The following is a 24,509-nucleotide window of genomic DNA, read 5'->3' on the forward strand; positions in this document are numbered from 1 at the left end:
TTGATTTTATTTTTTGCTCATTTTAATTGCGCGGCGGCGTGTCTCCCACGGTAACCGGACCTGCCCACAGCCTCCCGGTTCAGGAGTTCTGGTCACTGATATTCCCCGTCCTCTGAGAAGGACCGCTGGTCATCAGGGACAGGAAATAAACATCCCACGTTGTTTAACCTCTTTAGACGGACGGCCCCGTAATTGTCCCTGTCTAAAGCCCTGTCCGGACGGCATATAAATTACCTGAGGACCCCGGTAATATATGTTTTACCTGGGGTAATTCGGTAATTTATATGCCGTCCGGACCGACCATGTCAGTGATTTACTCCAGGGACCCCAGTAATTATTCCGGCTGGAATTACCTACTGTGTTTCAGCAAACCCTGAGGTCCTCAGGTAATTGTATTACCGTCCGGATCGACATGTCAGTATTGCATGATTTTGCGCAATATTAATACTAGAATTTACCGTTTTGACCGGGGTGCAAACAATGGATGTGGATGACATTATTAACTCCCTTGAATCTCCACTATCGGATAACCAAACCACCTAAAAGGTTAATCGACGACGACAAGTGACGATGGACTGATTTCTTCTTCTGAACCAGTTCTAGCGAATTTAACTAACATTAGCTTGTAAACTGTGCAGTTTGTATGGTCTGGATCTAGCACTCTATAAATCGTGTCTGACAACACACAGGGATGAAGTTAGGGGTGGGAATCGCAAGGTAACTGACGTATTGATAACCGTACAATATTACCCCCCGATAATCTATACATTGTAAGAGAAAATTCATCAACGATACATCCCAATATCTGTTAACTGATATTTCATAACGTGGTTCCAGTGTTAGCAGCATTCGACAGAAACCTTCGTTTTCCACACCCCTGTACAGGCGAAGGTCCTTGAGTGAATGAATAAATGAATGAATGAGCCCTCGGGGAGTTAAAGTTTGTTTTGAAATATAATCGTTCGAGACTTTAGATCTCGTATCTGTTTTTCCCCGCTTTGCGCCATTTCAGCCATTCATCTTCTTAATTTTAATAACATCAAAACATTCTGATAGAACATCGACATGCTAGAAACACATAACTACACATAATTAGATGCTCACACAGCCCCAAACGCGAACACATCCCAAAACAAAAGTATTTACAAATTATGAGTATTTCGTGATCGTTAAACTGCTGTTTATTATATCGAGTGGGTACTTTAAAACGTAAAGTTTCGTGTTATGAAAAAAACGAGTCTGCGAGTGGTGTCGGCTGCGTTCGTAAATTCACTCTGGAAATCTGATCAGCAGTCATGGAATGCCTCTTGTCCAATCAAATGACTTGTTGTTGCTACACGTGCGTTGTGTTGTGGGTCTGACAAAATATCCGGCAGGAACAGCTTCTTCTTCTGTGATGTTAAATGGCAGCTTGCACGCGAAACGCAAACATGCATGTATATTTTTTATTCCATCCGGATAGGTCATTAAAATCACTGGGGTCCTAGGGTAAAAAAATATTACCGAGGTCCTCAGGTAATTTATATGCCGTCCGGACAGGGCTTAATTCTGCTTTGATTTGATTATTCATTTGATTACCGTTAAGGTGTGACCTGTCAAATGTCGTCCTGCTTTTTCATCTGATCGTCATGTTTCTGATGTTAGAGGCAGTTTAGTTTGGGTTTGTAGGAGGGAAATAAATGATTCTGCTTTCAGGAGAAGATGCTGATTCTAGCGTGAAGCCTCAGAAAGGTCATGTAGACATAATATAGTACATATTATCGACATATTATGTAGACATGTAAACATGTTGTATAGTAACAAGGCCTCATTTCGGACATGTTGATTGATTGATTGAATGAATGAATAAATGAATGAATGAATGAATGAATGGTCTTTATTGTCATTGCTACAGTACAGGTACCAAACAACGAAATTTGGGAGGGGTGGCTCCCCTGGTGCTAGGAAAGAAAAAAAAAACTAAAAAAACAAGAAGGGAAAGGAGCTGGTTTACATAAATAAAGGCTATGTACACTATCCACTATACTATACTGTACTGATTGAGTTTATTCATAAAAACTGTAATCCAAGGGATGACATGTGAAAGTGTGAACACTTATTGCCAACACAGTCCTAACATACAAGACAACAATAACATCTAACAATCTTTAAATAATCAGTACCCCCCCCCCCCCCCCCCCCCCAAACAAAAAGGATTAGGAACTTCTAGGAAATGTTAACATGTTGGATAGTATTAAGGTGTCCTTTCTGACATGTTAACATGTTGTATAGTAACAAGATCTAATTTCTGACACATCAACAGTAGTAACTGACACACTGACAGTCTGACACACAGACACACTGACAGTCTAACACACAGACACACTGACAGTCTGACACTCAGACACACTGACAGTCTGACACACAGACACACTGACAGTCTGACACACAGACACACTGACAGTCTGACACACAGACACACTGACAGTCTGACACACAGACACACTGACAGTCTAACACTCAGACACACTGACAGTCTGACACACAGACACACTGACAGTCTGACACACAGACACACTGACAGTCTGACACACAGACACACTGACAGTCTGACACTCAGACACACTGACAGTCTGACACACAGACACACTGACAGTCTGACACACAGACACACTGACAGTCTGACACTCAGACACACTGACAGTCTAACACACAGACACACTGACAGTCTGACACTCAGACACACTGACAGTCTGACACACAGACACACTGACAGTCTGACACACAGACACGTGTTTTAATAACATTCTCAGATTAACAGGATGAGACGCGTGACGAGAACAACATGGATGAAATGAAACTGAGGAGAGTCATTTACAAAGCTTACTGTAGCGGAGCATATCCAGACTCCCATGGTAACCCCATGGTAACACCCCCCCACACACACACACACACACACACACCCTGCACGTTGACACACCTCGCTTCACATCCTTTTAACCGTCACAGCTGCTCACCTGCTGCAGTCATCAGCTGAATGGATCGCTTATAAGTCATTGTCTCCCCCCGCCTCCCCCCCCCCCCCCCCCCCGGCTCCTTAACACTCCTTAAAATGCTTTTAACCAGTCAGGAATAGATTCAGTCAACAGGCAGTTATAATTCCCTCCACCCTGGAGCTGCTGGGGCCTCTACTCCTCCTCCAGTGGGGTGTCAAAATTAGACATGACCAGCTCTGCTCTCCCTCCCTCCCTCCCTCCCTCTCTCCCTCCCTCCCTCCCTCCCACCACCTAGACAATGCTGTATATATGTATTTTATTTTAGTGTATGGTTTAAAAAAATAAAATAAAAACGTCCTTCTAGCATGACGACTGCCAATGGCCTCTGGCCTGAGCATAGAATACTTTTCCCTGCTATGACTGGTGGATAGTTGATTCTATGACTGGTGGATAGATGATTCACTTACTTAGTCAAATGTATTTGTTGTAAGTCGCTTTGGATGAAGGCGCCTGTTTATTTTCTCTGCCAATTAGTGCTGCAATGATGAACCCAGCAACAAGGTGCAAACGAGTTATCATCGTTTACTTTCGAGAGGTGATGCGAAAAAGAGATTTGTTCATGAAAAATGCATGAGATGTCCTACCCTAATGCAAATGCCCCAACTTAAGTCACCCTTAAGGCACTGCATTTGAATCATATCATTGACTGTTGATGTATTTATGGTAATAATCATTCTCTCACATAAAACAACCCAGGTGAGATCCACTGTTACCTGACATCGCCTGTGGTTTCAGATCAGAAGCCGTATTTTAATAGTCTAATCGTACCATGCTCATCACAGTAACAACTAAATGCTTTTTAGTGTTAAACTATGTCCCTGTTCTCTTCAGGCTGAGCCCTCTGGTTATTATTATCATTATGTATTTATTCATTTTAAATAATTATGTTTTTAGGGCATTTCTGCTTCATTTTTGATAGAGATAGATTAACAGGAAGTCAAAGTACTACCCCCCTGTACTACAGTCCCTCCTAAAGACCTCTTCATCCCCCAGTACAGTCCCTCCTAAAGACCTTCTCATCCCCCTGTATTACCCCCCTGTACAGTCCCTCCTAAAGACCTCCTCATCCCCACTACCCCCCTGTACAGTCCCTCCTAAAGACCTCCTCATCCCCCTGTACAGTCCCTCCTAAAGACCTCCTCATCCCCCTGTACAGTCCCTCCTAAAGACCTCCTCATCCCCCTGTACAGTCCCTCCTAAAGACCTCCTCATCCCCCTGTACAGTCCCTCCTAAAGACCTCCTCATCCCCCTGTACAGTCCCTCCTAAAGACCTCCTCATCCCCCTGTACAGTCCCTCCTAAAGACCTCCTCATCCCCTCTACCCCCCTGTACAGTCCCTCCTAAAGACCTCCTCATCCCCTCTACCCCCCTGTACAGTCCCTCCTAAAGACCTCCTCATCCCCTCTACCCCCCTGTACAGTCCCTCCTAAAGACCTCCTCATCCCCCTGTACAGTCCCTCCTAAAGACCTCCTCATCCCCCTGTACTACCCCCCTGTACAGTCCCCCCTAAATACCTCCTCATCCCCACTACCCCCCTGTACAGTCCCTCCTACAGACCTCCTCACCCCCCCCCATCCCCCTGTACAGTCCCTCCTAAAGACCTCCTCATCCCCTCTACCCCCCTGTACAGTCCCTCCTAAATACCTCCTCATCCCCTCTACCCCCCTGTACAGTCCCTCCTAAATACCTCCTCATCCCCTCTACCCCCCTGTACAGTCCCTCCTAAAGACCTCCTCATCCCCTCTACCCCCCTGTACAGTCCCTCCTAAAGACCTCCTCATCCCCCTGTACAGTCCCTCCTAAAGACCTCCTCACCGCCTCTACCCCCCTGTACAGTTTCACTACATACATATATCATAATAATTCTTCCTTCTTCTAGCATTGTGACTGCCAAAGGCCCCTGGTCCTAACATAAATGTACTGTTCTTATGATGACTGCTGGATAGATGATTCACTTACTTAGACAAATGTGTTTGTTGTAAGTCGCTTTGGCCTCTGCTTAATGCCACGAATGAAAGTGTAAATCGACATCTCAATTCTACTTGAGGGACGACGTCCATTTCATCTTATTTACACTGTAGCTAATACCCAGACATTATGGTTAAATGTTTTCCAAGCCAAGGCTAATTTACACTTTAAAATGACATGCAGCGTTTGTAAACATTACTGTGCTTTCCTGGAATATGTTTAGGACATTCCAAGCAGCGATGTTGGTTGCAGGGCTGTAAACTGTTTCTATTCAAGGTCGGATCAGACCTCAGATATGCAGCAGTGTGTGTTAGTAAGTGGGAATGGCGTACAGGGTCGACACTGACAGAAACTCAGATCAGATCGTTGCTCTATGAGAAAGCATCTGGTCAGGAACTCACTCATGTCTGTATGGACCAGAGAGTTACTGCTGAATTACTTACGCCTCAGTAAGATCTGAACGCTGGAGGTGAACTCAATCTGTAACCCAGACAGACGTGATGGTAAACAATCAGGTTCCCAAGTTGAAAAGGTTTGGAGGAGGAACTGAAGACTCAGTATGAGGGATTTGGCTTGAAATATCATCATACCCTCCTCCTCCTCCTCTTCCTCCTCCTCTTTCTCTTCCTCCTCCTCTTTCTTCTCCTCCTCCTCTTCCTCCTCCTCTTCCTCTTCTTCCTCTTCCTACTCCTCTTCCTCCCCCTCTTCCTCTTCTATCTCTTCCTCCTCCTCCTCTTCCTCCTCCCTCTCCTCTTCCTTTTTCTGCTCTACTCTCTTTTCTCTCTCTCTTCCTTCACCTCTGTGGTGTTTGTGATGTCAGGTGACATTGAGACACGGATGCAAACGAGAGCTTTACGGTCGCGGAGGAGCTCTCCGATCCATGTTCTGAAATGATGCAATCAGCGTTGCTCGACACACACAGGCTACGTTAGATTAGATTAGATTCCTCTTCATTGTCATTGCACAGAAAACTGAAAACAAGTAGCGAGACAACGGGATGTACTTTGTCGTCTAACCAGATAGTGGAAAACACATGATTATGTAGACAGTGCATGGTAGGACAGGATACAGTATTACAGTGACCAGAAATAAATATAAAAAGTGAATATACGTGAGATCATGTGAGATCAATATGAAATGCACAGTTAAGATAATATGTACAAAAGATAGATGTACATGTGCTACTGTATGGATGTATTTTCTGAAAAGATGCAATCAGCATCGCCTCAGACACACAGAGAGAGACTGGTGCGGTTAGGGGGCAGGGTTCCATTCCCATGGTGTTGATGTAAGAGGGGCAGGGTTCCATTCCCATGGTGTAGTAGTTCTCTAGCGCTTCTCTGGACTTCCATCATCCAGTGTGAAACCAGCGGTCCAATTAGGACGTGCCAGAGTGTAGTCCTCCCCCCTCCAGGGTGTAGTCCCGTCCCCCTGCACCGCTTAATCCCACTGAAGCTTTCACTGTAGAAACAAAAGATTACTGCAGATTAACTCATCTCCTCTCTCTCTCTCCGCCTCTCTCTCAAACGGAGTTCTGAGGTGTAGGAGCATGTTTTTTATGTAAATGTGAAAAGATTATGGCTTGTCAAAAAGCGCAGGTAACTTATAATATGTATGGTGTTGGAGTCGTGCATAAACATGTGTTTTAAACAGATTATTTGTCATTGGCGTTGTTGCATGCTCGCCAGCAGCTCATCTGTCTGGATAGTGAAGATTGATTTCATCACTTTCCTTGCTTCCTCCTCCTTTTCCTTTTGAGTTTAAAATCCATAACTGACACACCGTGTATGAAACCCTTCTAGCTGTTACAACACGCCTGGTCGTATATTGACTAATTAAGATGCTGCTGTAATTATGGAATAAATACAACTAATTATTCCTACAGGCATCCAACCTCCTCCCACGTGTATTTTGCATAATTCACAGAGCAACAACAAACACTTATTACTTGTGCTTGTTATGCTTGTAAACACACGTGTGTGTGTGTGTGTGTGTGTGTGCACATCTCTGCTTGTTATGCTTGTACGTGTGTGTTTGTGTGTGTGTGTGTGTGTGTGTGTGTGTGTGTGCACATCTCTGCTTGTTATGCTCGTAGGTTTGGCGAGCCTGAACCCTGCGTCTGGAGGTGATGTTAGTAGGAGATGTGGAGGAGGACGTCACTGCTCTCTGTGGCCCAGCAGTCTGGAGGTGTTGTTAGTAGGAGATGTGGAGGAGGACGTCACTGCTCTCTGTGGCTCAGCAGTCTGGAGGTGATGTTAGTAGGAGATGTGGAGGAGGACGTCACTGCTCTCTGTGGCCCAGCAGTCTGGAGGTGATGTTAGTAGGAGATGTGAAGGAGGACGTCACTGCTCTCTGTGGCCCAGCAGTCTGGAGGTGATGTTAGTAGGAGATGTGGAGGAGGACGTCACTGCTCTCTGTGGCTCAGCAGTCTGCTAATAACCCGTTCACCTTCCTCCACGGCATCAACACTGTAATCAGAACCGCCGGGACTCAAACCCGGGAGATTCAACTCTCAGAATTAAACACATTTGTGACGATGAACATCTCCTGCATCGATGTAGATTTTTAAAGGTTTTATTATAATGTTTCCTCTCTCTCTCTCTTCTTCTCCTTGACCTTAACTTTACTTAAGCGTATTTCAGCATTCAAAGAAATGAATCTCCTCCCTCAGGTTTTGATTTGATAATCAATGGTTTCCCATCGCGCTGCACTTTAAAGGTTATTTCACATGAAAAGCTAATGTGTTCCTTCACAGTTAGCTCCACCGACACCTCCCCCTGCCCAGTGTCTCCCCTGTCTCCCCCCTGTCTCCCCCTACCTCCCCCTGCCTGTTGACTCGGCAACAGGAATTTAACTCTGTGATGGATTCTAATAACCAGATTCCAGCCCGCTGGATAAGAGAGAAATATGTAAACAAATGTCAGTTCCTAGCAGCGGTCGGCCGCTGTGCCACTCCCTGGTCCATTAGATGCATCAATCCAACGTGTTTATGTGGTTAGAAGACCCCCGGTCTGTGTGTGTGTGTGTGTGTGTGTGTGTGTGTGTGTGTGTGTGTCTGCGTGTCTTTGTGTGTGTGTGTGTGTCTGTGTGTGTGTGTGTGTGTGTCTGCGCGTTTGCGTGTCTTTGTGTGTGTGTGTGTGTGTGTGTGTGTGTGTGTGTGTGTGTGTGTGTGTGTGCTGGTCCGTGTGTCTGTCTGTGTGTGTGTGTGAGTGCGTGTCTCTGTGTGTGTGTGTGTGTGTGTGTGTGTGTGTGTGTGTGTGTGTGTGTGTGTGTGTGCGTGCGTGTGTGTGTGTGTCTGTGTGTGTGTGTGTGTGTGCTCCATGTGTAATCTCAGTCAGGACCTGTGATCTGGGTAGTAGAATGCACATATCTAGGAAAAGTCATGAAAGGAGGGTCCTGAAATTTGATCGAGTGCAAAGATATAACAGTTTTCTTTACTCACAGGGGTCAAATGACGCCTCATGACTGATTAATCCTAATCCTAGTCTAAAAAGCTTCAGTGGAGGTTTCACATCTCAGTGTGATGCAGTCCAGGACTAGGCTCTTAAGCCTTGTCTGTGAAACCGGCCTGATATGTTTCATATTAGATATAATCCTGTTTATTATTGAACCCAACTGGGTTCCACTTTATAAAGTGCAGATCAGAGTCGTACTTGTGGTAAAATCATAGCGAGAGTGTAACTCTCCCACAGAGGACCGAATAATATTATAATATTACACCATTTATCTGAATAATATTATAATAAACGCTGTTTATCTGAATAATATTATAATAAACACTGTTTATCTGACGCTTTCATCCATGCTTCAGTACACTACTGACCACACAGCAGTCTGGTCTGGTACACTACTGGTCTGTGTAGGTGGTACAGTGTGTGTGTGTGTGTGTGTGTGTGTGTGTGTGTGTGTGTGTGTGTGTGTGTGTGTGTGTGTGTGTGGTGTAATTCAGACTTCTCTCTCGCCCTCCTGAGCTCAGTGATTTATGGAAAGAGACACTTTCTCATTAGAGAAGCTTGCGTCGATGACACCATTTTTCCGCTAGAATGTTCCCAAATATGAATTCCCTGGCAAAAGTTATTTAAGCAGAGAGGAACAACCTCTCAATTCGCAATTTGTAGCGGTGGCCTCACACTTCGTCTCCATAAAATATTCATTAAGCTAAATGAAAAATAGGGTCCGCCGGAACTCAGTTGAGGATTGATACCATGTTAGCAATGAGTAACGAGACAGCAGAGTGCTACGTAGCTGCCTCTCTGGCTAAACAGACAAGAGCTAGCTGCCTCTCTGGCTAAACAGACAGCAGAGAGCTAGCTGCCTCTCTGGCTAAACAGACAGCAGAGAGCTAGCTGCCTCTCTGGCTAAACAGGCCTTGGTGAGTAAGGAGACAGCAGAGAGCTAGCTGGCTCTTGTTGCCAGGGCAGTAAACACACACACACACACACACACACACACTGAATAGTTCACAGGTCTCAGGTTGGCCCTCAAGTCTGACCTCCTGATGGAATTCTAACCAACCAGCATCACAACCCATCTGAGGCTCCAGAGTAAACAAACAGGAGTGTCTTCTCAGGCAGAGGCCCTAACAGACGCAGGCAGGCAGGCTGGCAGGCAGGCAGGCAGGCTGGCAGGCAGACAGGCAGGCAGGCAGGGAGGGAGGGAGGGAGGCTGGCAGGCAGGCAGGCAGGCAGGCAGGCAGGCAGGCAGGCAGGCAGGCAGGCAGGCAGGCAGGCAGGCAGGCAGGCTCCATGGAGCCTCTGCAGACTAGACAAACATTTCTATAAAAGCACAGGAATACTTTTTTCTAGACGACAGTGACATGTCAGAGTGTTGGGTGACGTTTTACATCGAGGTTGTGCTACACGCGTGTTTGATACCGTTCCTCATTCCGTTCCATGTGTAACAGTGAGCACGTCCTCCCCTTTCTACCTCCACCAGCCTCCCCTGGTGTTCTACCTCCCCCAGCCTCCCCTGGTGTTCTACTTCCCCCAGCCTCCCCTGGTGTTCTACCTCCCCCAGCCTCCCCTGGTGTTCTACCTCCACCAGCCTCCCCTGGTGTTCTACCTCCACCAGCCTCCCCTGGTGTTCTACCTCCCCCAGCCTCCCCTGGTGTTCCGCCTCCCCTGGTGTTCTACCTCCCCCAGCCTCCCCTGGTGTTCTACCTCCACCAGCCTCCCCTGGTGTTCTACCTCCCCCAGCCTCCCCTGGTGTTCTACCTCCCCCAGCCTCCCCTGGTGTTCTACCTCCCCCAGCCTCCCCTGGTGTTCTACCTCCACCAGCCTCCCCTGGTGTTCTACCTCCCCCAGCCTCCCCTGGTGTTCTACTTCCCCCAGCCTCCCCTGGTGTTCTACCTCCCCCAGCCTCCCCTGGTGTTCTACCTCCACCAGCCTCCCCTGGTGTTCTACCTCCACCAGCCTCCCCTGGTGTTCCGCCTCCCCTGGTGTTCTACCTCCCCCAGCCTCCCCTGGTGTTCTACCTCCCCCAGCCTCCCCTGGTGTTCTACCTCCCCCAGCCTCCCCTGGTGTTCTACCTCCCCCAGCCTCCCCTGGTGTTCTACCTCCCCCAGCCTCCCCTGGTGTTCTACCTCCCCCAGCCTCCCCTGGTGTTCTACCTCCACCAGCCTCCCCTGGTGTTCTACCTCCCACAGCCTCCCCTGGTGTTCTACCTCCCCCAGCCTCCCCTGGTGTTCTACCTCCCCCAGCCCTGGTGTGTACTGTACTACTGTACTACTGACTGTAATGACTCTTGTAACCACATTGTATTAATATTCTGTTACATAGCAATAAGGCAACTTTTTTATCCCAGAGTAGTTTTCATTATCACAGTTCACAGAAGTATAAAACGTTTTAAAGTATTTTAAGTACATTTTTACTGCGTTTCACATGAATGTGCTGTACTGTCCAGAGCCGTTAACACCAGGCCTCTCCACCTCTAATAAGCAGAATAAGCAGCTCTGGTCTCATAACACCCCTCCACCTCCACCCAGCTCTGCTCTCATTGGTGAGACGCTTCTTCTTCTTCTTCTAGTTTTTCTGCCCTGAGGTTGTTCATCTTAGTTCAGCTGATACATCTTCCATTTCTTCTCTAATTGACACTCCAGTCCACCGTCGCTGCTTGGGCTTCACGTTCTCTCTTCACTGTAATGAAACACATCGACTCCACTCTCCTTCTCTCCCTCCTCCCTCTCTCCTCTCTCCCTCTCTCCACCTAGCTCCTCCTCACGGCTCTTCTGATGTTTTGTGGCGAGAGAGAGAGACAAGACAAGACAGAGCCTTAATGAAAAGATCAAATTATTTTCTTTCTTTTTTTTTTTGCTCCTGACTTGTTGCCCAAAAATCAATAGCCCTATCCTGTCCGTGGTAATAGCTTCTGTATGAACACAGATTAATAACACAACTCTTTAATGAAAAGGAAAGGGCTACGGTGTGTGTGTCGTCCATCTTCTGTATCGATCGCTGCCAGGCCTCATCCACAACCACCCGGCCCTCGTCTCTGATCCTCTGTAGAGACACACACCAGCTTCATCTAGACAGAGGGGCGGTACAGTTCATACACTCACCTCCTGGGACGATGGTGGATGTGCTCCAACTCCTCAAACACCTTAGCTTCATACAGAGAGAGGAGCTGGACTGTACTGTGCGCTTCATAGACTCATCTCTTAAGTGGATGGTGGATGTGCTCTCATTCCTCATGAGTTGACTGTTCAGCACTGATCAGCCAGAGGAGTCTGGTTCCTCTCAAGGTTTCTTCCTCTGAGGGAGTTTTTCCTTGATTTACTCCAGGGGGAGTGGGGGGGGGTTTATGATTTGGTGCTAGATCATACTGTTTGTATTCTATTTATTGTTTAAATTGTTTCGTATTATTAGCGACAGTTTGTCTATGTAAAAAGCGCTTTACAAATAAACGTGATTGAACCATATAAGCTCAATCAATCAAACTAAAGCGACTTCAGGGTCGTTACCAGGACAGGTGTGTTCTGGATCTTTGTCGAGTCACATGACCAGGAGACACCGTCCATAGTCACATGACCCTGAGACACCGTCCATAGTGAGGGATGGCAGTCTGGCTGGCGTCGCTAATGAACACAATCAAGATTAATTGAAGACAGATTCATACCACAGAAACATATTGACTGGTGTCCCACTGTTTTGATAAGCTATTAACATTTGAAAAACAGAGACAAATTACCATGGAAGGTTCTTGCTTCATGAACTCTTGACTCTCAAACGTAAAAAAGAGTCCTTCGCATCTGTGGGATGATTTCCATGTTCTCAGCTGTCATGATGGAGAGCAGGTTGTGTTCAGAGCAGTTTGTGTTCAGAGCAGTTTGTGTTCAGAGATATTGACGATCTGTGTTACTTGTTAGCGCTGAGCAGAAGGCTGTTGAATTTTAAATTCCTGCTTGAGGTTGTGGTTCCTACATTCACATTTACATTTCTGGCATTTAGCAGACGCCTTATTCTGAATCATCAATTCACCAGTCGCTCCTGTTACAGGATCGTTAGATGTGTTGGTGTGTTTCTCCCTGATGCTGCTCACAACGCTTACACCCTCAAAGCTGCCCTGTGTGTGTGTGTGTGTGTGTGTGTGTGTGTGTGTGTGTGTGTGTGTGTGTGTGTGTGTGTGTGTCTTCTCCCTGATGCTGCTTACAACCTCAAAGTTCCGCTCTCTCAGATGATGCAATGACGTCCATTCAGATAATTATATACGGCGGCCAAGCAAAACATTATTTTTCATATCTGTGTTTGTTTGTGCATATTGCAGTCGTGTGTGTGTGTGTGTGTGTGTGTGCGTGTGTGCGCGCACAAGCAAAAAATACATTTTGAAATCATATCTGTGTTTGTATGTGCGTGTTGCAGTCGTATGTGTGTGTGAGCAGGTGTGTGTGTGTGTGTGTGTGTATGTGTGTGTGTGTGTGTGTGTGTGTCCTGTCTGAGCTCATCCTGCCCTCTGTTGTCTGTCGCCTCAGGGTGTGTGTGTGTGTGTGTGTGTGTGTGTGTGTGTGTGTGTGTGTGTGTGTGTGTGTGTCAGAGCTGATGTATCTGCCCTCTCGTGTGTGTGTGTGTGTGCTGTCTGAGCTGATGTGTCCTGTACTCTCTGTGTTGTGTGTGTGTGTGTGTGTGTGTGTGTGTGTGTGTGTGTGTCGGGGCTGACGTGTGTCTCTGTGTTGTGACAGATGCGATGCTGCTGGTGGCAGACAGGCTGGAGGGCCCCTTCAACATCGAGGCCGTCATGGAGCCCATCGACGTCAAGATCTCAGAGGCCATCATGACCCTGCAGGACAACAGCATGCAGGTGTCAGCCAAGGTACGGCCCGCTGGGGACGTCTGGGAAACAACTGAATCCTTGGACGGTCCAGCTAACATTGTTGTCCTGTTATGTTGAGTATTTGCGTATGTCTGAAGAAATTGTACAACTAGTTTGTGAAGAGAAGCCTTGAAACGCTTCAAACCTTTTCAGCAGAGGCGATAATGGAGCGGCTGACTGACATTTCAAAGTTCACAGTTGAATCCTCTTAAAGAAACTGTCGAAGAACTGAATAGAGAGAAAGAGAGAGAGAGGGGGGGGGGGTGAAGGTTGAGGGTGTATATGATGTGTGTTTCATAAAAAGGGAACATTCCTTTGGGTTTCATAACATTTCTTTCTGTTAAGGATTGTTAGTCGTGCATTGGAATTGTTTGTTCAAATCCCCGTATGGAGACAAGAAACGAGTGTAAACCCATATACTGGTGTCAGTGTGGAACAGGACATGAGTTTGCTTCAAGCGCGTCCAAGAACCATGTTTTGTTTTTATTTTATTTTTTCTGGAGTTGTGTTCTGTGCCCCTCTGGTGGACTTCAGCCCCCTCCCTGATGGAGACACATCAAGGTCAGAGGTCAGAGTGAAACACGTCATCTCTCCTCTCCTTCTCTTTCACTGCCAACCACTGGGTCTTACAAAGAGCCACCAGACTGTAGCTTTGTCTCCAGGTCCACACCTGAAAGACTAAAAACAACTGTAAAACTGGCCAGGTGCCAGGAAAAGCGGGAAACGCAAAATGTCATTGGACGAAACACCAGTACCATTGCCGGTGTTCTGCCAATGGATGCTGCCTTGTCAATGTAGCTACCTTGTCAATGTATGCTGCCTTGTCAATGTATGCTGCCTTGTCAATGTAGCTACCTTGTCAATGTAGCTGCCTTGTCAATGTATGCTGCCTTGTCAATGTATGCTGCCTTGTCAATGTAGCTGCCTTGTCAATGTAGCTGCCTTGTCAATGTATGCTGCCTTGTCAATGTAGGCTGCCTGTCTGCTGCCTTGTCAATGCCTTCTGCCTTGTCAATGTATGCTGCCTTGTCAATGTATGCTGCCTTGTCAATGTATGCTGCCTTGTCAATGCTGCCTTGTCAATGTAGCTGCTTTGTCAATGTAGCTGCCTTGTCAATGTAGCTGCCTTGTCAATGTATGCTGTCATGTCAATGTATGCTGCCTTGTCAATGTATGCTGCCTTGTCAATGTATGCTGCCTTGTCAATGTCTGCTGCCTTGTCAATGTATGCTGCCTTGTCAATGTAGCTGCCTTGTCAATGTATGCTGCCTTGTCAATGTAGCTGCCTTGTCAATGTATGCTGCTTTGTCAATGTCTTCTGCCATGTCAATGTATGCTGCCTTGTCAATGTATGCTGCCTTGTTAATGTATGCTGCCTTGTCAATGTAGCTGCCTTGTCAATGTAACTGCCTTGTCAATGTTTGCTGCCTTGTCAATGTAACTGCCTTGTCAATGTCTGCTGCCTTGTCAGTGTAGCTGCCATGTCAATGTATGCTGTCTTGTCAATGTAACTGCCTTGTCAATGTCTGCTGCCTTGTCAATGTATGCTGCCTTGTCAGTGTATGCAGCCTTGTCAGTGTAGCTGCCTTGTCAATGTATGCTGCCTTCTCAATGTAGCTGCCTTGTCAATGTATTCTGCCTTGTCAATGTAGCTGCCTTGTCAAACAATATGTCCGCTGAGTAGGGGAGCGCGGGGTGTGTTGTCACACGCTGTCACAACATTTACTGGGCACAATACATCACAATGGTATAAATGCCTCTATACAAGCCTATGGAAAGAGGCCACTGCAAGCTCTCTCTACCTCTCTCTCCCTCCCTCTCTCTCCCTTGAAATTGGCCAGTTGTCACTCTCACTAATCCACGCTGGCGTTGTGATTGTTTGTGGTTGTTTGTTTCTCTCGAGGCTCACGAGAAGCAGAGGAATGCCTTTCATAGAAAACCACGTCCACAATGGCCCAGTGTCAGTAGAGACCATTCATAGAGAACCACATCCATAATGACACAGTGTATAAGAGGTGGCTCAGTCAATGTTTTATTTTATACCCTCCCACAGAAATGTGTCATGGGCCATTTGAATGGATGTTTTCATTTCCTATAAGATGTTTCATCTGGCTGGAGCGACAGAAGAGTCTGTTGTGGAGTCTTTAGACTGTTCTAGAAGGATTCTCTGGTATGCATATACGGTCCAGTACTGTTCCCTGCTGTAATGAGTACCACGTTATCATCTCTCTCTGTGTGTCTCTGTGTGTCTCTCTCTCTCTCCCCCATCTCCCTCCCTCCCTCCCCCCCCCTCAGCCAGGGTACGTTACAGTAATTGTTGCCTCCTTCTCTCCAGTGTGGTGGTGGTGGTGGTAGTAATTGGGGTCTATATTTCTCGGGGGGTAATTGCAGGTTTTTCAAGGATGCGGCCAACCGAAGGCCTCTGGGATGGGCAGGTCTGCCCGGGGCGTCTCCGACGTGTTCAACGCCCGCTTCAGACCCTACAGCCCTGAGAAGAGACCCACCACCGCAGCTGGCACCAGCCTGGACAGACTGGTAAGGAGGAGGGCTCTCACACGCACCCCTGCGCCTAAAGCATGCATGCATCGATGGGGCGCCTAGGTGGCGCATGCCACGTAATCGCAGGGTTCCCCCGGTTCGATTCCGGCCATCGACCTATCCTGCATGTCATCCCTCCTCTCTCTCTCTTTCACCCAGCCGTCCTCTCTCTCTCTTTCACCCATCCCTCCTCTCTCTCTCACCTATCCTGCATGTCATCCCTCCTCTCTCCCTCACCCATCCTTCCTGTCAAATCTATACTGTCTCTATCCCAATAAAGCAGAAATGCCCTAAAAAAATAAAAAACACACATATTGAATCATGATGCTTTGACGCCAGTGAGGAATTAGGAAGAGTTTCCAGTTATCAAACTATGACTCAGGGCAGGATTGGTTCGGCCCTGCAGAGCAGATCTGGGCTCTGTGAGATCAGAGGCGTTCAGAGCCTCTGTGTACCAGGGGAGGCTGGCGGAGGCAGACATCCCACCGTAGGCTCGTTGGAACGTAGCGAAACGCAACCAGGAAACGGCTCGGGGGGGGGGGGGGGGGGGTTATATCAGCGTTATTTCTCCGCTCCTGTGGTGGCTGTTGGTTTCCTGACTAATGCTTTTATATCACAATGCTCATGGTATGTTTTGTCTCTCTCTCTATTTCTCTTCTTTTTCAATAAAATTCCTGTTCTTGTGTTTTTCCTGCGCTGCTCCCAGAGGAGTGTCTGGAGGACGATGCAACACAGCGTAAGCCTCCTTGTGTTCTTGTATCTAATATATATATATATATATATATATATATATATATATATATATATATATATATATATATATATATACCTATAACCTCCATCTCTCATCTGTCTATAACCTCCATCTATCATCTGTCTCCTGTCCCCCTGTTGCTGATGTGATTGGATGACTGTTTGGGTGTTGCTGATGTGATTGGATGACTGTTTGGGTGTTGCTGATGTGATTGGATGACTGTTTGGATGTTGCTGATGTGATTGGATGACTGTTTGGGTGTTGCTGATGCGACTGGATGACTGTTTGGATGTTGCTAAAGTGATTGGATGACTGTTTGAGTGATGTTAATGTGATTGGATGACTGTTTGAGTGATGCTAATGTGATTGGATGACTGTTTGGGTGATGTGACTGTTTACTGAACAACGCTGCTGTAAGGCTGATGGTTCTCTCTTTATGATGTTATACTGGATCATCCTATGAGTCTCTGACACACTAGCCTCTGCTGCAGTCACAGTAGTACATTTACATTTGTAATTGTTTTACATTTAGCAGGGTTTTTATGAAGAGATGGGTCTATATGTAGAGATGGGTCTTTATGTAGAGATGGGTCTTTATGTAGAGATGGGTCTTTATGAAGAGATGGGTCTTTATGTAGAGATGGGTCTTTATGTAGAGATGGGTCTTTATGTAGAGATGGGTCTTTATGTAGAGATGGGTCTTTATGTAGAGATGGGTCTTTATGAAGAGATGGGTCTTTATGAAGAGATGGGTCTTTATGTAGAGATGGGTCTTTATGTAGAGATGGGTCTTTATGTAGAGATGGGTCTTTATGTAGAGATGGGTCTTTATGAAGAGATGGGTCTTTATGAAGAGATGGGTCTTTATGTAGAGATGGGTCTTTATGTGGAGACGGGTCTTTATGTAGAGATGGGTCTTTATGTAGACATTGGTCTTTATGTAGAGATGGGTCTTTATGTAGAGATGGGTCTTTATGTAGAGATGGGTCTTTATGTAGAGATGGGTCTTTATGAAGAGATGGGTCTTTATGTAGAGATGGGTCTTTATGTAGAGATGGGTCTTTATGAAGAGATGGGTCTTTATGAAGAGATGGGTCTTTATGTAGAGATGGGTCTTTATGTAGAGATGGGTCTTTATGTAGAGATGGGTCTTTATGAAGAGATGGGTCTTTATGAAGAGATGGGTCTTTATGAAGAGATGGGTCTTTATGAAGAGATTGGTCTTTATGAAGAGATGGGTCTTTATGAAGAGATGGGTCTTTATGAAGAGATGGGTCTTTATGTAGAGATGGGTCTTTATGAAGAGATGGGTCTTTATGAAGAGATGGGTCTTTATGAAGAGATGGGTCTTTATGAAGAGATGGGTCTTTATGAAGAGATGGGTCTTTATGAAGAGATGGGTCTTTATGAAGAGATGGGTCTTTATGAAGAGATGGGTCTTTATGTAGAGATGGGTCTTTATGTAGAGATAGAGGTCTTTATGTAGAGATGGGTCTTTATGTAGAGATGAGTCTTTATGAAGAGATGGGTCTTTATGTAGAGATGGGTCTTTATGTAGAGATGGGTCTTTATGTAGAGATGAGTCTTTATGAAGAGATGGGTCTTTATGTAGAGATGGGTCTTTATGAAGAGCTTTATGAAGAGTATTTCTTTCATCTTTTTTACAACGTGGCTGGCGAGGGAAGGAAGGTAGAAGCACTTTGACTGTAATTTCTCGGGCCAAAGGAGCTTTACTGTTGTGGAGCTTTTCACCCCGGCAGAGTTTTACTCTGTTACGGCGCTAAGTGGAGATTCACATGGAGAGATGAGAGGGATGCAGGTTAATAGAACACCAGGGGAGCACTAGGGGAGGCTGGTGGAGGTAGAACACCAGGGGAGGCTGGGGGAGGTAGAACACCAGGGGAGGCTGGGGGAGGTAGAACACCAGGGGAGGCTGGGGGAGGTAGAACACCAGGGGGAGACTGGGGGAGGTAGAACACCAGGGGAGGCTGGGGGAGGTAGAACACCAGGGGAGGCTGGTGGAGGTAGAACACCAGGGGAGGCTGGCGGAGGTAGAACACCAGGGGAGGCTGGGGGAGGTAGAACACCAGGGGAGGCTGGTGGAGGTAGAACACCAGGGGAGGCTGGGGGAGGTAGAACACCAGGGGGAGGCTGGGGGAGGTAGAACACCAGGGGAGGCTGGTGGAGGTAGAACACCAGGGGAGGCTGGCGGAGGTAGACATCGGAGGACGGGCACACACGTGTTTGTTACCCATCATGCATTACCATGAGCCCAGTCCTCCGATGTCTACCTCCACCAGCCTCCCCTGGTGTTCTACCTCCACCAGCCTCCCCTGGTGTTCTACCTCCCCCAGCCTCCCCCTGGTGTTCTACCTCCCCCAGCCTCCCCTGGTGTTCTACCTCCACCAGCCTCCCCTGGTGTTCTACCTCCCCCAGCCTCCCCTGGTGTTCTACCTCCGCCAGCCTCCCCTGGTGTTCTACCTCCCCCAGCCTCCCCTGGTGTTCTACCTCCACCAGCCTCCCCTGGTGTTCTACCTCCCCCAGCCTCCCCTGGTGTTCTACCTCCACCAGCCTCCCCTGGTGTTCTACCTCCCCCAGTCTCCCCCTGGTGTTCTACCTCCCCCAGCCTCCCCCTGGTGTTCTACCTCCCCCAGCCTCCCCTGGTGTTCTACCTCCCCCAGCCTCCCCTGGTGTTCTACCTCCCCCAGCCTCCCCCTGGTGTTCTACCTCCCCCAGCCTCCCCTGGTGTTCTACCTCCCCCAGCCTCCCCTGGTGTTCTACCTCCACCAGCCTCCCCTGATGTAGGAGGCCGTAGAAGAAGAAGAAGAAGAAGAAAAAAGTAGAACCGTTGTTTTCCTCATGAATAACCAGAGGAGCTGCTGTGTTGCTAACGGTTACAGAGTTCAGTGCGTTCCATTAGCAGATCCATTAGGTTTAATTCCTACGATGGCAAAGCTTTTATTACACAGTGGCAAAGGTGTTGTTATGTGGAGTGGGAGACTGTACAGCCAGGGTGGTTATTCAGAGCAGCTGGGTAAATGAACGTGTTACAACTGAACTTTGCTCGGCTGCCCTCGGCCAGGCGCTTCAGGACCAGCTTCTACCCTAGGGCCATTCAGGCCCTGAACACAGCAAAGACCTAGGTTCTAGGCCCTGGACAATCTAGAACATTTGATGGCAGCTACTAGATTGTAATCAAGTGCAATACTGAAATACAACTGTGAACATTTCAAACCTGCAAACTGCGACACTTTAAATGAATGTGCAATAACACTATGTGCAATATGACAACCCTCGGGTACATAAGGTTCAGAGATAGGAAATGTTAGAATAGGTATAGCATAGCATAGAGTAGAGCACAGTGTTTTATTTGTATAGTATAGTGTAGTGGATAGTGTATATAGCCTTTATTTATGTAAACCATTCATTCATTCATTCATTCATTCATTCATTCAACTGTCCTGCTCCCCCTGTGGTCGTGTGGGCCTGAGAGCCTGAGGCTGGTGCTGCATCCTAATGCTTCCCCCTCTCCTCCTCCTGAGATACGTCAGGGCCAGAGGCTGGTGTTGCATCCTAATGCTTCCCCCTCTCCTCCTCCTCAGATACGTCAGGGCCAGAGGCTGGTGTTGCATCCTAATGCTTCCCCCTCATCAGCGTCACATCTGCATAACCTCCTCGGGAGGCAGCAGCAGCTTACCTCCATCCATGTCTTCCTCTCGCTCATCCCTTCATTCATCCTCCTGCCAACCAACTCAGTGGTGCTCCTCCTCCCCTCTCTCCTCCTCCCCTCTCTCCTCCTCCTCCCCTCTCTCCTCCTCCTCCTCCTCCTCTCTCTCCCCCTCCCCTCTCTCCCCCTTTGGAGATGCACCCATATCCTCTTCTTCAACTCCTCCCTCTCTCTCTCTCTCTCTCTCTCTCTCTCTCTCTCTCTCTCTCTCTCTCTCTCTCTCTCTCTCTCTCTTTCTCTCCTCCCTCTCTCTCTCTCTCCCCCTCCCTCCCTCCTAGGGAACAGGCCACCCCTCTCTCTCTCCTCTCTCTCTCCTCCCTCTCTGCTCCATAATCTCCTTGACTTTCGATCTTGTTCAATCATTCATCTCCTCCTCCGAGGCAAACTCTCAACTTGCCCCCGTTCACCCCCCACCCACACACTTACACACACACTGTATACACACACACACACTCACACACTGTACACACACACACACTGTATATACACACGCACACACATACCTATACACACACACTGTATACATACACACACACACACACACACACACTGTATACACACACTGTATACACACACACACTGCATCGTAGGTGCTTTTCAGAGGGACATGCGGGCGGTGGTGTTGTTGCGCTGGGCCAGATGAGACTTGTGTGGAGTGTGAAACACTGTTGATAATCTGCAGAGACGCTGAGGAGAACAGGGATGCCGTCCTGTCTCATCCAATAGGGAGTGATCTTCTCATCCAATAGGGAGTGATTCTCTCATCCAATAGGGAGTGATCTTCTCATCCAATAGGGAGTGATTCTCTCATCCAATAGGGAGTGATCTTCTCATCCAATAGGGAGTGATCCTCTCATCCAATAGGGAGTGATCCTCTCATCCAATAGGGAGTGATCTTCTCATCCAATAGGGAGTGATCCTCTCATCATCCGTGTCAGTGAGAGACTCTGACATGTCCACAGAGTCTGTTGTTGGTTGGGGAATCAGAGCGATATCTCATCGATCCCCTGTGGAGAGCCTCTATACCAGGGGTCGGCAACCTATGGCACTGCTGGCACGCGACAGCTTAAACAGTGGCACGCGACAGCTAATCAATAAGTGCGAGAATGGGAGAATGTTTTTTTTATTTTTTATGTTGGCCGCGTTCGTAAATTCGCGCACACTGGGTTCAATGTCACCAAGTAATTTGATTGGACTAGAGGCAGTCTCAGGGACGCTCCGGTGCTCTCAGGGCGAATTTACGAATGCAGCCCTAGTCTCTCATCCACTCCACGAGAGCTGTATTCTGCCGCCAATTTTCAAAGTAAAATTCTGAATTCGATTCGATACTTGTATCAATATAACTCAAGTCGTTCAAGGATGAAGCAGACAAGGCCGAATCAATAAGACGTGCTGTTTCAAGGTATGGGAAGCAGGCCAGCACCTTTAAAGCATTTGCCACTGCTAAAAATCACACAACTGAAGCAAGCTTTCGCATTGCTCATTGCATTGCGAAACGTGGAAAGCCATTCACTGATGGAGAATATATTAAGGATGCTTTCCTCTGTAGCTCAGATGTTTTGTTTGAAGGCTTATAAAACAAAGACACAATAAAATCAAGAATAAAAGACATCCCAGTGTCAGCCAGAAGTGTGGAACGAAGAATAGGAGAAATGGCAGAAAACGTGAAAGCGCAGCAGACCGCTGGTTTGAAAGATGCGACGGTGTTTAGCCTCTCACTTGATGAGAGCGTAGATGTGAATGACATGCCACGTCTGGCTGTCATAGCAAGATACTGTGATTCTGCTGTAAGGGAGGAGCTCTGCTGCCTAAAACCAATGCCAGAAACAACAAAAGGTGAGGACATCGCCAAAGTTCTTATCGAGCATTTTGTGGAGCGAGGGATTGACATTAGCAGGATTTTTGCAGTGACAACAGATGGTGCCCCTGCCATGGTTGGGAAACAGAGGGGAGCGGTTGCATTAATTGAGGAACGAGTTGGTCACCCCATTATGAAACTCCACTGCATCATACACCAAGAAAACTTATGTGCAAAGATGTCAAAGTCTGATCTTAATGAGGTTATGGCTACAGTGGTGAAGGTTGTTAACTTCATAGTTAATGGAGTTGAGCAAAGGAAAACAGGGCCAGGGATCACATTGATTGTTAGGACTGTTTACATGGCTTTGCATACATAGCTCTTTGCAACCAAAAATATATATATGTTTGTTGTGGTTGGAATAAAATAATAAAATGTAAGTAACAACCAAATAATTATATAAATATAAATTATAATTCATACAAGTAAGACCCTTGTATAATCACCCTCCAGTTAGGCCTACTTATTAAAATGATAACCATAGGGAGCGCAGTTAGCAACTTTGGTAGAAATTGAGCGCTCCAATTTGCTTAAAGTTGTGCTACGCATCACAACGTTTAGTTGTCTTAGATGTTATGTTGGTAATTTTGTTGTAAAGTTTCAGTTAGTTACATTTTTAGGTTTATTTAGCATACATGGCTTTGCATACATAGCTCTTTGCTGAAAATTGTTGTTCATGTTGTGGAATAAAATTGCAGATATGTTGGTCTGTTTGGTTTGGTTTGATGTCGAGTCATAATTAATGTTTTTACATTTACATTTTTGGCATTTAGCAGACGCCTTATTCCAAAGCGACTTACAATCAATACATTTGAATACTAAGCATGTGAATCAGCAATCCACCATTCGTTGCAGGAAGAGTAATCTAGCTCGGGCCCGGCGCCACTGATAGAAGAAAAAACCTTCTCCCTATCGCCTTCTACTAAAACTTATTTTTCTGGAGAAACTGAGAAACAGTACAAGGGGGGCAATAGACGTTCTTAGGGACACAGTAGAGGGGAAAACGGGTGTCTTTAGGAGACGTAGTGGTGAGGGTCAGAAGATGTCTCAGGAGGAGCAGTTAAGATGTAACCTGAAGAGATGGGTCTTCAGTCTACGACGGAAGATGGGTAGTGACTCAGCCGTTCTGACGGCCGTGGGGAGCTCATTCCACCAGCGGGGAGCCAGTGTTGTGAAGAGACGTGATCGGGCAGCCCGACTGCTGTGTAGAGGAGGTGGGGCCAGTCGGCCAGCCGAGGTGGAGGAGCGGAGTGAGCGGGCAGGGGTTTGGGGGGTTACCATTTCCTTCAGGTAGGCAGGGGCTGTCCCTTTAGCTGCCTGGTATGCAAGCACCAGGGTCTTGAATCTGATGCGAGCTGCTATCGGGAGCCAGTGCAGGGTGGGAGAGGGGTGACATGCGAGTATTTGGGGAGGTCGAATACCAGCCGGGCAGCAGCATTCTGGATGAGCTGCAGAGGTCTAATGGCTGAAGCGGGGAGCCCAGCCAGGAGTACATTGCAGTAATCCAGGCGGGAGATGACCAGTGCCTGGGTCAAGAGTTGCGCTGCCTCTCTGGTAAGGAATGGTCGTATCCTTCTGATGTTGTAGAGGAAGAATCTGCAGGAGCGAGCCGTTGCTGCAATGTTCTCCGCACAGGATAGTCGGTTATCCAGGATCACTCCAAGGTTCTTGGCTGTCAGGGAGGGGGTTACAGTAAAGTTCTCCACTGTGATGGAGAAGTCTTGGAGAGGGCAGGCTTTCCCGGGGATGAAGAGGAGCTCGGTCTTGTTAAGATTGAGCTTGAGATGGTGGTCAGCCATCCAAGTTGAAATGTCAGCGAGAAATGCTGAGATACGGGTTGCCACGTGTACACAGACGGGGGGAAGGACAGGAAGAGTTGAGTGTCGTCTGCGTAGCTGTGGTAGGAGAGCCCATGTGAAGAGATTACCGAGCCAAGAGACTTGGTGTAGAGGGAGAAAAGTAGGGGCCCTAGGACAGAACCCTGGGGTACTCCAGTGGAAAGGGTTCGTGGAGAAGACAGCGATTCTCTCCAGGTCACCTGGTAGGAGCGGCCCGCCAGGTAGGAAGAAAACCAGGAGTGTGCGGTGCCAGAGATGCTCAGGTCTGAGAGGATGGAGAGAAGGATCTGGTGATTGACTGTGTCGAAGGCAGCAGACAGGTCAAGGAGAATGAGAACAGAGGAGAGGGAGGAAGCTTGGGCAGAGTGGAGGGCTTCCGTGACAGCAAGGAGCGCAGTCTCAGTGGAATGCCCAGCCTTGAAGCCGGATTGGTGGGGGTCTAAGTGATCCATCTTCCTGAGATAGTCAGTCAGTTGTTTAGATGC

The 24,509-nt window shown here is 47.4% G+C and overlaps 1 protein-coding gene across 1 annotated transcript in view; it reads left to right on the forward strand.

Moving 5' to 3' along the window:
• Nucleotides 1-24,509, forward strand: part of LOC308165649 (glypican-6-like) — a gene marked incomplete at both ends in the record, with an annotated part of 79,400 nt that overhangs the window by 36,558 nt on the left and 18,333 nt on the right. Inside the window, 3 exons of the mRNA XM_080539799.1 lie at nt 13,179-13,309; nt 15,701-15,844; nt 16,554-16,583. Of these exons, the coding sequence (XP_080395925.1) occupies nt 13,179-13,309; nt 15,701-15,844; nt 16,554-16,583 (305 nt within the window). The remainder of the gene's footprint in view (nt 1-13,178; nt 13,310-15,700; nt 15,845-16,553; nt 16,584-24,509) is intronic.

Source organism: Nansenia antarctica (genome assembly GCF_963989245.1).
Source record: "Nansenia antarctica genome assembly, chromosome: 9".
In the NCBI taxonomy this organism is placed as follows: Eukaryota; Metazoa; Chordata; class Actinopteri; order Argentiniformes; family Microstomatidae; genus Nansenia; species Nansenia antarctica.